General features: G+C 36.3%; 1 protein-coding gene across 1 annotated transcript; it reads right to left on the reverse strand.

Moving 5' to 3' along the window:
- Positions 1-9,301: 9,301 nt before the first annotated feature.
- PABPC4L (poly(A) binding protein cytoplasmic 4 like) lies at positions 9,302-14,304 on the reverse strand. Its single transcript, XM_013053897.2, has one exon. It carries the CDS (start codon positions 13,436-13,438, stop codon positions 12,326-12,328), a length of 1,113 nt encoding a protein of 370 aa, XP_012909351.2. The 5' UTR covers positions 13,439-14,304; the 3' UTR covers positions 9,302-12,325.
- Between the last annotated feature and the right edge of the window lie 554 nt (positions 14,305-14,858).

Raw genomic sequence — 14,858 nt, forward strand, 5'->3', positions numbered from 1 at the left:
AAGAATCTCTTAGGAAGTTAATCTGCTTGTAGAGAAATGTTGAGTCAATTCAGGGTTAAGAAGATCGGGACAGCATGTGGTATTTATAAGTGAATGCCATTTCCTAGGGTTAAATCCACTGAGGCATCTACTAATTTTGCAGCTGGAACTTCATATAACCTTAAGGCAGTTTGGATATGCAGAGACAACTTAATCAAATTGTATACTATAATAAGCACTAGGGTTATATTTATTATCATGTTCTTTTGTGAGCATTCCCAGGGCTTGATTATCTTCTTCATGTACAAATAAGGCGAAAGGTTTGGAATGATTAGGTAACCCTTGGGCAGGCAGTTCTTGTAATACTAGTTTTGGTTTTATAAAGGTCTGCTCATATTTCTGTTTCCAAGGAAGGGGTTCAGGGACTGAAATTTTAGTAAGTTCATACAGTGAAGCAAAAAAGAAAAATTAGGAACCCATAGTCTGCTGTAACTAGCAAAACAAAAAAATCCATGTGGGTTTGGGAAATTTTTTTTTGACCTTAATTTTTTTTGGAGATAGCTGGAAACTGGTAGCACTTAGATTATGACCGAGGTAATAAAGTGTCTCCAAATACTTGTGATCTCTCTGTAGATACTTTGTCTCTTTTCAGTTAACTGTTGTAAGCAAATAAATGGGATCCTTTAGGGTCAGTAACTGAGCATATCAGGAGATTGTCGACCTATTATAAAATGTTTTGTTTGTTTATTTTGTTTAATTGTTTGTTTTAAATCTTGTGGAGTACTTGAGAGAAATAAGGTCTCAGTGAACCTTTGAGTCATGGCTGTCCAGATACATTGCTGATTGTTCTTAGTAAAGGTAAACAGATATTAGCTGTTAGGGTCCTCAGGGATGCTGACAAAGGCTGAACAAAGGTCTATAACAGTGAACTATTCTGAATGTGGTGAGACTTAGAAAAAAACCTTTTCAAATTTGAAACAACTGAGTAATAAGGGAATGATTATCTTATTAATAGATCTCGGGTCCTGGACAAATCACCATCTCCACACATTAGATTTTTAGGCTGGGAAAACCAGTATTAGAGGGTATACTGCAGGGAATGTGAACCCTTGGGCAATTTTTTTTTTTTAAGATTTTTATTTATTTATTTGACAGATCACAGATAGACAGAAAGGCAGGTAGAGAGAGACAGAGAGAGAGAGAGAGAGGAAGAAGCAGGCTCCCCGCTGAGCAGAGAGTCTGGTGTGGGGCTTGATCCCAGGACCCTAAGATCATGACCTGAGCCAAAGGCAGAGGCTCTACCCATTGAGTCACCCAGGCACCCCATCCTTCGGCAATTTAGTCTTCTACTATTGGTGTGAATCCTTGTATAACCTCATGCTTTAAAAGATATTGAGGTAACTTGGGAAGAGGTTTGGTTATGTCTATCTAAGTTTTTCTAGGTTCTGCATTTTTATTCCCCCTATATCAGTAGAAGAAGTAGCCCAGTTTTTCCAGGAACCTTGATTAAATTATGGGACTTTTTGGGGGGAATTCTTCATCTTATATCAAGGACAGTTTGTAAGGAACATGAAAGTTCAGGTTCAGGCTGGTCAGGAAACTCTTAAGGTAAGGTCTATATTGGAGACAAAATATATTAGCCCTTTTAATCTAGGAGGAAGATCTGTACCTTATAGATCGACTAGGGTTCCATCACATAGCAAAAATGAATGTTTTCAGTAAGAGGTTTATCAGAATCACTTGCACTGGTTGAGACAGAAATGCTCTCAAAATTTTACTAGATACTCTCACTATGGAAACTTTTTCACTCTGAAGGATTTTTTTTTTTTTTCCTTGATGAAATTGTTGTCCTTTGAGATTGGGGTTTAAAGTAGCAAGTGTGGTTCTAATATCCACTAGAATTTGGCAAGGTTTCCAATTAATTTTAATTTTAGTTTCCCCTTAGTGCCTTATGGGAATTATTGGTACCAGTTTACAGAAGAACCCCCCAGAGTCCCAACAACTCTGGGAGGAACTCACGTGGGGGCCCTTCTGTGGGGGTAGATATAAGGGCATTCAACTCTGTATGAACTGAAGAATTTACACAGGATATTTGAGAATAGTCTTTTTCCAAGTGTCCAGATTAATTACAAATCAGACATCAATCCATGGGTCAGTGTTTTGATGCTGGACCCCTAAAGGGTATAATGTGAGAGGTCCAGTATTAGCTAAGGTCCCTGGCTTTGGAGCTATTATAGTTGTAAGGCCAATAGTTTCATGGACTTGTGTTTATGATCTTGTTTCAAAGTCCTTTCAAAGTTTTCAACTATGGTCATAAGTTCAGGCAGATTGGTGGTCTCCCATCCTATTTTCTGCCTTTTTATAAATCCACTAATCTTAAGAGATAATCCATTTACAAATAAAGCAGCTACCATATGGAATCTGGAATACCATAAGAAGACAGCTTCCAAATGGGCTTAAAGTCTGCCATAGATTCATTTTTCAAGTTGAGAACTGCTCTTGTCCCCAGTAGTTCCCACTATGGAATTTGGGGAAGGATTCCAAACAAATGGGTAATTATTAGCACTTCCCAACATGGAATCTGGGCTGGGGTTTCCAATCAAATGGAAATTGCTATCTGAACTACAAATAGTTCCCAGTAAGGAATAAGAATTCCAATCAAATGGGGACCTAATAAGCTCTAAACCAATAAGACTTAGAGCTCAGTGCAACAAGAACAGAGGTCAGAACCAAGAGGAACTTAACCACAGACCTTAGAAACATCAGGAAACACACAGAACTAAAAAGGGTTAGTGGGTACCATGAATGTTTCTCATTGTCCCCAAAGCTGTGGGAAGTCTCCTTCTGTATTGATACTGCCACCAAATATGTTAAAAAACAAAATTTAACTGGGTAAATTTGAATATCTAATTGGTCTTATTCAACAATTCATGAGTCAGGCAGTATCACCTAACAGAAAGGAGCTCTGAAGTGTTTTACAAAATGAAAGCTTTTAAAAGCAGAAAGGGGGTAAGACAAGGAAAATAGTGTATTAGGCGAGGTCACCTTCCTTTTGGGTATGGAAAGGGGCTTATCAGGTGGATTAAGTTACTAGTGCAGAGTACGTAATTTCAGATCAACTGGTTGAAAGCTACAATACTGGGAGAGGCTGAAATGCCAGTTACATTAGGTATTAAGTCTTGATTTGCTGATGTAGAACTTAGCACTAGTGACTATTTTGAGCCTGTTGTCTTTTTTCTAAGAGCACTAAATCCAAAGCAAGCAGAACGGAAATTAGAAAGATTAAAACAGAAATAAACAAAACACAATGAAAAGAATAAAAATTGAAAAATAATGGAGAGAACTAATGAAACCAAAAGTTGATTCCTTTAAGAGGAAAACAAAATTTATAAAGAAAAGGAAAATATACCTTTATCTATGAATATACCCAGGAGAATTGAAAATATATATTCACAGGAAAGTTTGCACACAGATGTCACAACAATATCATTCATGATAGCCAGGGAGTAGAAACAACACAAGTGTTTAACAAATGATGAATGGATAAACAATGTGAATGTTATTCTTCCATAAAAAGGAATTAAGTAATGATGTATGCAACATGGATGGAACTTTAAAATATTGTGCTAGGTGCAAGAAACCAGGGACAAAATGTCCCATATAATAACATATATATGAAACAAAGAGGCAAATCCTTATCTACATGAATTAGATAATGGTTGCCAGGTACTGGCGGAGGGAGGAAAGAATGGGGAATGACTGCTAATGAATGGATGGGGTTTCTTTTTGAATGATGAAGAGGTTCTGGAATTGGATAAAGGTGATGTGTACAACTTTGTGAGTACACTAAAAAATACTGAATTGTACATTTGAAAATTGTTAATCTCATGGTACATGAATTATAGCTCAAAAAAAAAAGACATCTATGATAGTTTTCATAGCTGCATTTTCACTATACTCCCCAAATAGAAGCAACCTAAAAACCCGTTCATGGTATAAGGATAAATAATTTGTAGTATAGTCATATAACAGAATAGTATATGACAATAACAATGAACACATGACTCCTACACCAAGTAGTATATGTGAATCTGGCTAAAATATTTTGAGTAAAAGTGACACAAGAGGTTGCATGTGCTATGAATCAATTTGAGTAAAATTCAAGGTAACTAAAATTAATCTTTAGAGTTTAAAATCAAGACTGAAATTACAACTGAATAAGTATGATAGAAAGTGATCAAATGGAGGGAGTTAGTAGTGGTAATGTTCTGTTTTTGGTTTGAGCGGTAATTACATAAATATACTTGTTTTTGTATTATTCATCCAGTTATATGCTTAAAATTTCTACAGTTTTCTATGTACAAATCACATTTTAATACAAATTTAAAATAATTTTAAAAACTCACTAAATATCCTTCATCAATATGTAGACTTCTCCCAACCTTTTTCTCCCATACTTTCTTAAGAATATGCTGCTGTTAGGTGTGTACTTCCTCAGCCAATACCCAATAAGAAATTTGTTAAGATGTAATGACTTGCTGCTGAGTGTCATTTCTCTACCCCAAAACCCCATCTGTCTTCCTCTTAAGGACTTAGGACAAGCTTTACTTTTTTTGGCAGCACAGTTTCCATCTGGGGTTCCTTCTAAAATAAGATCAGATCTCCCACAAAGAAACATTTCCATTCTATATCCTAAAACATGAAAAAGCATAGGTAGGAAAGATAATGAGCTTTTGTTTAAAAATAATAATTATAAAATATTTAAAAATAACATTCCAAATGTTTGAAGGTGAGCTTCTCTGACCTTTTCAAAAGGCTTGCTTTTTTTGTCCCTGCAACACTATGCCATATCATATAGGGAGCCTTCCTTGACCCTTGTGAGGAAAAAAGAAAAAAGAAAAGAAAAATGCTTCCAATTTGAAAAGAAGATTTCTTACTTTGGTGATAAATTCCCCTCATCATTTTTTTTTTTTTCATAAACCATTTGGAAGACTTCTTTTACCCCTTGCAATAGATAGCACATTATCTGATCAAAAGTTAAAACTTTGAAAGAGTCAGGGATTAACCTGATACTGGAAATAAAACCAGTTCATTTCCTGCATGTCAACTAAGGGAAATAGTAGCATTAAAAAAGGATTGAAAAATACAGAGACCAAGGAATGCAAGGAATCCTTGGCCATTGTAAAAATTTACACCTGACTTTAAGAGTAATAGAAGACCATGACAGGTTCTTAAGCAGAATGACATGATCAAATTTGCATTTGACAGTTTCGTTTTGGTTAAAATCAAAACAAATATTCAAATAAAATAATATTACCACAAAACCTCAGTGCCAGTTGCTTTTTATCACTTGTAATCTATACAATGTAAGTGTTTTTTGCATAAATACTATATGTAACATATTAGTGAATAGAGTGGTGAATAATACTAGATTATCATTTCTAACACCTCCCTTGGTATTTCAGTAAAATAATGATGTGTCAAAATAGTCTAGTTATAATTCCAATATTTGGCTTGCATTCAATTTGAGGTGCTTCTTTGATTAACAAAGATTTGCTGGAATTACTATAAAGCCTTATTTTAATTTCAAGGAACTAGAATTGGCAATATGTCAAAACTATGGTGCATTGGTATGCCACTGGTTCATGCACAAAGATAAAGTGGAATGTAAATCAAAATTGTGATTCACTATAGAATGTCAGATATGGTTTCCTGTGATAAGAAAGTCCCAACGGAAATACCAAATTAAACATACACATACACACCCCCCACAATGAATCATGACCAATATTTGCTCTACATAAAAAAATTAAATAAATGAAATAAAATAAAATTATAATGACATCCACCATTTCAGTGACATTGCCTTTGGAAAGCAAATGTGCTGTTAGTATTTGGCAGAAGTTCAACCTGAGAGTACTTTTAATATCTAAGTGATATAAATATAAATGGGTTAACAAAATCTGATGCAATATCATTGTACAAACTGCCAATATCTCTCAGAAGCTAAACATTTTCTTTATTATGGCAAAGAAGGCCACTAATAGAATCATTTTTCTTTTGCGGCTTGATGGATTCAATTGTTTCATTCAGGGAACTTCAATATAGTTAAGAGCATTTTGTGAACACAAAGATAAGACATTGCCATGTGGCAAAACCAACACATAGCTATATTTCCTCTGAGCAAACTTGCAGAATAATCTGACCTTAGATTCAAATCTAAATGTATTAGTAACTCAGGATTTAGCACATCTGTATTTTTATTTTTTTTAATGTAGTTTGCATGGTTAAAATGTGTGAGGATTATGCCACATTTGTGTATCCAGAAATAAATTAATTAAAAAGCTTTAGGTTTAAGTCCAATTTTGTTAATTCCTAAAATTTAAGTGTACTAATGAACCTAATAACAAGTATTTTAGAAAAGAAAATGAGCACCTATTAATTTATCTTTGTGGTTAAGTTAGTTTTGTATATTGGGGCAATTTTATAGGCATGTAATATTCTAGATTTTTCTCAAGAATTATTCATTAGACTGTCAGTAGAACTTCCTTTTCAAATTCTTTATATAGAATATCACAATAGTTGGTAATATAGGAATACCTCAGATATATTGTGGGTTTGGTTCCAGACCACTGCAATAAAGTGGATGTCACAATAAAGTGAGTCAGATGATTCTTTTTGGTTTTCTAATGCATATAAAATTTATGCCTATATTATAGAAGTCTACTAAGTATGCAATGTACATACCTTAATTTAAAAACACTTTATTGTAAAAAAAAAATGCTAACCACCACCAGAGCTTTTAGCAAGTCATAAACAGTGATCACAGATCACCATATCAAATATAATAATAATGAATGAGTTTGAAGTATTGAAAGAATTACCAAAACATTACACAGAGATACCAAGTAAGTAGATCCTTAGAAAAAGTGGTCCAGTAGACTTGCTTGATGCAGAGTTGTCACGACCCTTGATTTTGTAAAAAAACCCACAGTTATCTGTGAAGCACAATAAAATGAGGTATGCCTGTCTTGGTGGTATGATTCTAAAATGTTAGAATGTATGAAAACATACTTAGCTTAGAGTACCTTATAGTAAAACTCAAGAAACCAGTACCTATTAAATATAGATTTATTTTCAAATGTTACTGTAAGAAACCTTTGGTAATCTGTTGACAATTATTTTTGGTGGAAACCCATTTGGGTGACTAAATTGAATCTAACCTTTTCAGTTAGAATTTTCAGCAGATGCTTAATTTAGATCTAATAGAGTATGATATATAAAAATACAAGTCCTGTTACCAAACAAAAATGAATTTAATCTTATACAAAATACATTGCATAATTTGTCCCTTAAGATTGTACAATCTGAGGTAGAAAAAAAATCACCTTTTTGATTCATGTCGAAACTATTTGTAGGGAGAAAATGGAATTTTAAGAATTGTTTGGAGGCAAAAGTGAAAAGAAAAAAGAAATATCAAGTAAGTACTGATATTCAAAATTAGATGTAAGTAAAAAATATCCAGGGTTTAGTGGATGCATACTCTTATATCCATTTCTACTCTTCTATCTTCCTGTCGTAAGTGCATTCTGCACAGAACTTAGAGAGTTGGTTACTTCTTTGATTCTAGTAGCAGATCTTGTTTAATATCAATAATGGACAATAAGAACTGAGGCAGAAAGTTGTTAAAAGGTTTCTAGGAAAGATATCACCTTCTGAATGCTGTGTCTCTGTATGATGACAGAATTCCTACAGCTGTCTTGTCACTTGCATAATAATAAAACTGAGATATGGGGGGTGGGGAGGGGAAAGCCAAGAGACTCCAAAATGGTACAGAAGTCTTAATATACTATGCCTGAAGGTATTTAAACTCTGAATATTTTGTTAGATAAAATTTCCTTTTCTAGTGTGAATTTGAATTTTTTGTTAGCCAAAGATATCATGATGATATTTAATTTGTTCTACTCTTTAAAGATTTTTTTTTAAAGATTTTATTTATTTATTTGTCAGAGAGAGAGAGGAGTGAGAGTGAGCAAAAGCAGACAGAGTGGTAGGCAGAGGCAGAGGGAGAAGCAGGTTCCTTGCTGAGCAAGGAGCCCGATGTGGGACTGGATCCCAGGACGCAGGGATCATGACCTGAGCCGAAGGCAGCTGCTTAACCAGTTGAGCCACCCAGGCGTCCCTGTTCTACTCTTTAAAATGTAGATTGAAAAAAATCTTTTTTATCTACTGTTTTATCTACTTTAAAAAAAAAAATACATTAGGAGGCATATTTTCCAAATAAAAGGAAGCGAATTCTAAATCCTCGACATGTTAGCTGAATTTTACTTTAACAATTAAATGCAGAAGTGTTTTAAAAATAGTCAATTTTGAGGCACCTGGGTGGCTCAGTCAGTTGGGCATTCTGCCTTGGACTTAGGTCATGATCTCAGGGTTCTGGGATTGAGCACTATGTTGGGCAAAGCAGGAAGCCTTCTTCTCCCTCTCCTGCTCCCCCTGCTTGTATTCTCTCTCTTTTGTCAAATAAATAAATAAACTCTTTTAAAAAATAGTCAATTATTCCTCATGAAAACTTGATCTATAGTAATGGTTTTTTAAAATCATGGTCCCATAATTATGAGTTACTGTAATAGATATTTTAGTTCATAAGGAAGTTGGTGTTTTAAAACATGAAATATGAATCTCTTCATTTGAAAATGCAAATTGTTTTCAGTTTACTTCTACAACAAACTGGCCTTTAGAAAATTAGAAATATTTAAAAATTTAATAAAAAATCATTTTTAGACATGTCTTTACCATTGAAAAGATTAAACCTTATTTGATCTTTTCTCAACTGGGTGTGGTGCAAAAATAATGAATACTGTTATGCTGAAAATAAAAAATAAATTTAAAAAAATATTAAGAACATGAAATTACCAATTCTAAACCACTTTAAAATGTTTATCTTTACTAACTGAAGATTTTCATTTAAAAATTTAAAAATATTTAGAAATTTGGTATTTTTAAATAAATGTTAGAAGGCACTTTTATTGAATTGGCAGTGAATGCCAGCAGGCATCCACAACAAACTTGGTAATGTTTGTTAGTAGAGGAAGGCAAGAATAGAAGCAGTGGTTCAAGGCACCTATGTAAATAAGGTCTTACTGGAATGCTTGTCAGAAAAGTAAAGAGTCTTCTTATCAAGGTACTTGGGTAGAAGATTAAATTTTCTTCAAAGAATGAACCTCTATTCCCAACTAGGATGACTTGATATCATCACACACACAAAATTGAAAATGAGCAAAATTCAAATAAATGAATCAAGAAAATCCACAGGATTATATATTTTTGTAAACTGACTTTTTCATTTCTTACAGCAGATATTAAAAATAAGCAATTTCTACAAAAATTACAGAATATTGTGTAATGAAGCTACAGCTACAATTCATCTAGACATCTGATATAATGTCTATTAATTCCTTGTGCACATAGCAGAGATCTCAGTTCCCTGATACTATTTTAATAATCCATTTACCAGCATTATGAAATATTGTTCAAATATTTGAACACTTTGATAGACTGGATTATCCAGAAAGAGATGTCAAGGCTTGACATACCTACTACACTTTCCAGTCTTCCTGCTCAGTCTTCTTAAGAACTTTCTGCTTTTGAGGTAAATACTTCTCAACACAGTGATTCAGAGGCCCAATAAATTCAAGTTGGCATATGAGTCTCACATAGATTCTCATGGTAGGTAGGTATTTACAAAACATATTAATAAAGCTTGAAAAGCAAGATACTTTTACAAGATTTACTATAGGCTGTGATAAGATACTCCACAGACAAAAGTTTCACTTAGAAATTATTGAGACTATAAAACTCTGAATGTAACAGAAGACGATACAGATTGTGTGTGTATTTGAGTTGTTCGAAGTATTTTGAATCACAACATCAAAGCCATCTAAGTAAAAGCCTGAAAATTCTGAGTTTAAAATTGACTTTGAAATGACCCTCAAAACTATAAACAAAGTGAGATATTGGGGGAAAAAAGTCTAAACTTCTATTCTTAACATGTAAAGAAATGTAACAAATCCATACAAATAAAAAACCCAAAAGGAAAACAGACGAAGATCATGAAACGTCAGTTCATCAGTTCACAAATATGAAAACACAACAAATACAAGAAATGCTATTTAACTTTTGTAGTAATAAAAAAAAGTAACCATGAAATATTTTCCTTTACATATCATTTTGAATTAGCTGACAACTTAAACAAAATCTCCTGATCTTGGAGTATAGGAAAATGGACAATCCTCCACACTGATAGTGGAATTGTAAATGGCACAAGTTTTCTGGAGAGCATTTGGGAAATATTTATAAAAAATTATTTTAAATTACTAGCCCTTTCAACATTAATTCCAAAGAATTACACATTTTCTTAAGAAAATCATTGGATATCCATAAGCATAGATAAATTTGCAAGGATGTTTATCTCCAAGTTGTTTACGACAGAAGAAAAAAGGGTGGGGGTAGGGAACAATCTAATAACTTTATCTGTATCAAGATAAAATTCATTATATTATAGTACAAACATTGAAGGGCTAAAACTCATTAAAATTATAATGCAAATAATTTTTTGTGGATCTGGAAGTTGACTATGGCATATTGTAAAATTAAAAAAGTAATTTGAAATAAGGTTATAATAATTCTATTTTTGTTAAATTATCTATGTGTACATGTATAAAAAATTGGGAGGATATGCAACAAGTTTTAACAGAAGATTTGTCTGCATAATAGTATTTTATGTTGCTGTTAAGTTTTTCAATGTCTAAAAGAGACTTTTAATTTAGAAAATGTGCCACGAACAAACATATAGTATATACAAAAATAAATAGAAACAGATTTTCTTATTCTTTCATAGCTAAACTATTGCCAAAGACAATCTTTTAATATATCTTTTGTACTGGTAATATAAGAAACAAGCTTTGAATATATGGTTGCAGAAAACCTCTAAGCAGAATAAAAAAATAAATAAATAAAATAGAATAGCAATAAGAAGAACAAAGCTATTCCAGACACCATTGGTAAAACAGAATTTTAAAAGTAATTATTTAAATGTTAATAAATAACTCTTGTCTCTGTTTCCAAGGTGGATTTCAAATAGCACATAGTGAATCAAGTAACACAGATCAAGGGTAAGAGAAAGAAAGGTCTGGAAATGGGACTAAAAATTATTCTAGAAAACAGGCAAATTAATGTGATTTCAATTTATCAGAAAATTAGTGAGCTTCTGACAAATTGAGGTTAAAACCAAATCTTAATGGGTTATGTTTCTCTCATGTTCTAATAAAAAGAGACATGAGTTCATAAAAATAAAGAAACATACCTTTCTCAACCCTGAGATCGTATCATGACATCAAAAAATATAAAATAGAGCTTGAAAAAGAGTTGTTAAACAGAATTTCTATATTCTCTATATATGACTTTTATAATATTGGTGTCTGGTAAAAACTTAAGGCATAATACTAACCTGATAGGTACGAAGAGAATTAAGACCAAGCCAACTTTTCTCACCTTAATTGACAAAAGTTTAAAGCTTAAGGAATATAGACATTAAAGTTTTACTACTCAAGTCCCAATTTTGATAATTAGCAAGCACATGAATTATATATAGTCTACCAATGGAAAGAAGAGCTAAATGCCCTATAAATCAGGTTTGTAGGCAACATTAAAAATCTCCATCATTAATTTCAGCCATCAGAAAACAACCATGTCAGGATATAACTTCAAAAGAAATTCAACTATTTCCCACTACTTTAAACATTAATTCAAAATGGAAATTAGATGTTGAATTTATACTAGCCATTCTTAAACCTTTGGTTTCTTTAAAAAGCTTAGATGAGAAATTAGAGAATTTGTTTATGAAAATAAATTACTTCGTGATTCTTAGTTATAAGAACTATTTTTAGCATATTTTCATAGAAGAAATTAAAGATAGCAACATTACTAAAATAAGAAAGAAAATATGAATAAACCCAAATAATTACCTCACTTCATGCAGCTCAAAATGTAATAAAAATATATCTAATTACACTTATTGCTACTGATACTGAATCAAAATCAGAGAAATACACAATATTGTAATTAGAAGATGTGCCTCTGTAAAATGAATCAAGCTTCCAAGATTCATTTATTTTTTTCCACACAAGAAAAAAATAGCTTTGAATACAAAACCTTTTATCACAAAGTTTACTAAATTAAGTGGCCATCAGCTGGGGTTTGGAATTTTCTCAGCATAATTCAGGCAGAGATCACTATCATTCCAACGCCTGCTGCAAACACTGGCTGGTGCAGTAAGTTTTCTCTCCTAGGGCCTGTGGGCCAGGGCAATGTAGAGTGGCTTGGAGCCCAAGATTCGCCCATTCATCTCAGCCATTGCTTTAGTGGCCTCCTCAGGAGAAGAGAAGCAGATCAACCCAAACCCTTTGCTTCGCCCTTCTTCCCGCATTATCTTGACTCTGCTAATTGATCCAAATGAAGAAAATTCCCTCCACAGTTTTTCATCATCGATGGTATCATCGAGGTTCTTAATGTAGAGCTTCATGCCCCGGCTTCTCCGAAATCTTTCCTGTTTCAGCTGCTCAAACATTTGCTTCAACTCAGCCTGCCGCTCTGATTTCTTTTGCGCCCGGCCTACAAAAAGCAGCTGTCCGTTTATGTCCTTTCCATTCATTTCTTCAACAGCTTTTTTGGCAGCCTCATGGCTATCAAAACTCACAAAGCCAAAGCCTTTGGATTTCCCACTGGAATCTGTCATCACCTTAACACTCAGGGTTTTGCCGTATTTACCAAAAACTTCCTTCAGTCTCTCATCATCCATGTCATCGCCAAAGTTTTTGATGTAAACATTGGTGAATTCATTGACCTTGTTTTGGAGCTCAGCTTCCCGATCTTTACGGTTTTTGAATCGGCCAACAAACAGCCTGCAGTCCTTAAGCAGGGCCCCATTCATCTCCTCGATGGCCCTGTCAGCTGCGACCTGGTTCTGAAAGTGCACAAATGCATAACCCCTAGAGCCTTGATCATCAGTCATCACTTTGGAGGACAGGATCTTCCCAAAAGCTGAAAAATGTTCATAAAGGGTTTTGTTATCAATAGATTTGTCTAGATTCTTGATGAACACGTTCCCAATGCCAGATTTCCTTAAGTAGGCATCACGTTGAGACCACATGAGACGGATGGGTTTGCCTTTTATCATGTCAAAGTTCATTGTGTCCAGGGCCTTCTGGGCATCAGCCAGCTTCAGGAAGTTCACGTAGGCATAGCCCAGCGAGCGGCGGGTGACCAGGTCCCTGCAGATGCGGATGGACAGCACAGGCCCCACGGCGCTGAACTTTGTGAACAGCAGGTCCTCGGTGACATCTGCATTGAGATCACCCACATACAGGGAGGCCTGGCGGTACTTGGCTGCTACGTTCATCTCTTTGCTCCTCCCCACGTGAGCCTGTCCCGAGCCGCGCTTGGAACGATTCCAGCAGCAAGGTGGCCAGGCCACGGTCCGCGCCGGGCTCACGCGTGGTGGCCTGAGGATCAGGGCTTAGAGGCCTAGAGGTGGGGTTCAGGGACAGCTCCAGCAGGTTAGGCAACAGCCTCATCAAAAACCTCCCCGCCCCCGCCAGCAACCAATTCGGCTCTAGCTGTATGAGAGCAGCAGAATTCTGAAATCGCAAAGAAAGGCTAGCAGGGCAAGACGTTCCTTCCCCATGGATCTGTGAGAAATCTTCAAGGGGTGGGCTGGCCCTCCATCTGAGCCTTCTCTACGGGCGCCCTGGTTGCTGGTTTCTGAATAAAAATAGGCCTCTCTCCGGCTGGTGTAAAGTTACAGCCGCCGGGGGAAGAACTCCACAAGTGGCGTTAGAGGCGGCTGCTCCGGCCGCGCCGTGGGGGCGGAGGGCGCAGGGCCCCGGCGAGACCCGAACCCGCCGGGGGCCGAGTTCTGCGAGCGCCGCGGCCAAGGCGCCGCCGGGGCCAACGCGGGCCGCGGGCGCCCTGGCAAACCCCGGCCACTCTCCGCAGGGCCGACCCGGCGCGGCGCGGCGCCTGGGGATGGACGAGTGGGGGGAAGGGGGAAGCGGACGGACCCACGGACGCGCGGCCCAGCAGGCTGCGGCCGAGCTGGGGCTGGGGGCTCACCCGGGCTGCGGCGGGCGGGGGGCGGGCTGGCGGCTGGCGGGAAACCCGGAACTCGCGCGCTGAACTTCCCGCGCACCCGCTGCCAAGTGGGATGTTTTCTTTTTAATATTTTTTGAGAATGTTCTTCCCCCCGCCCCTCTCACACATTTCCCACCTCCCTCAGACAGTGGCGCGGAGAAGCAGGAGGCGGTGACTTGGGTGGAGAAAGGCTGACTAGGGGAGTGGCCCTAATAAACCCACCCGCCTGCAGGGATTTGCACCGGTCTCACCGGAGGATCTTTTCCAAACGTGCATCAGGGCTTGTCACTTCTTGCTTATCATCCTCCAATGGCTTCCTTGGACTCGTGCATGAGGCCCAACATCCTCACCTTGTGCTACAAAGTTCTGCAGTATTCCTGCCAAGTTCCAGCCTCAACTTACTGCTCGGCTCCCCTTACTAAAATCCATGATAGACTGACTTATTTTTTTCAGGGCCACCTTTCCAAAAATGTACGTCTCAGAAATCAGTTTAAATACTCTTTCCAAATAGACGTTTTCCCTAAGTAATTTAGGAAAGCTTTGATTTCCCTCTTAGAAATCTAACACTGCCCTTGTAATTCCGTGACAGTAGAGGCCATGCCCATTTTATTTCTAGGCCTAACCGAGGGTCTTTCAGAAATGGGCTGTTCAATGTTTATTCAATTTATTGACGATGGAATAGATGCGGT

The sequence above is a fragment of the Mustela putorius genome, unplaced genomic scaffold (genome assembly GCF_011764305.1).
Source record: "Mustela putorius furo isolate JIRA1106 unplaced genomic scaffold, ASM1176430v1.1 tig00000083_pilon_pilon_pilon, whole genome shotgun sequence".
NCBI lineage: Eukaryota > Metazoa > Chordata > Mammalia > Carnivora > Mustelidae > Mustela > Mustela putorius.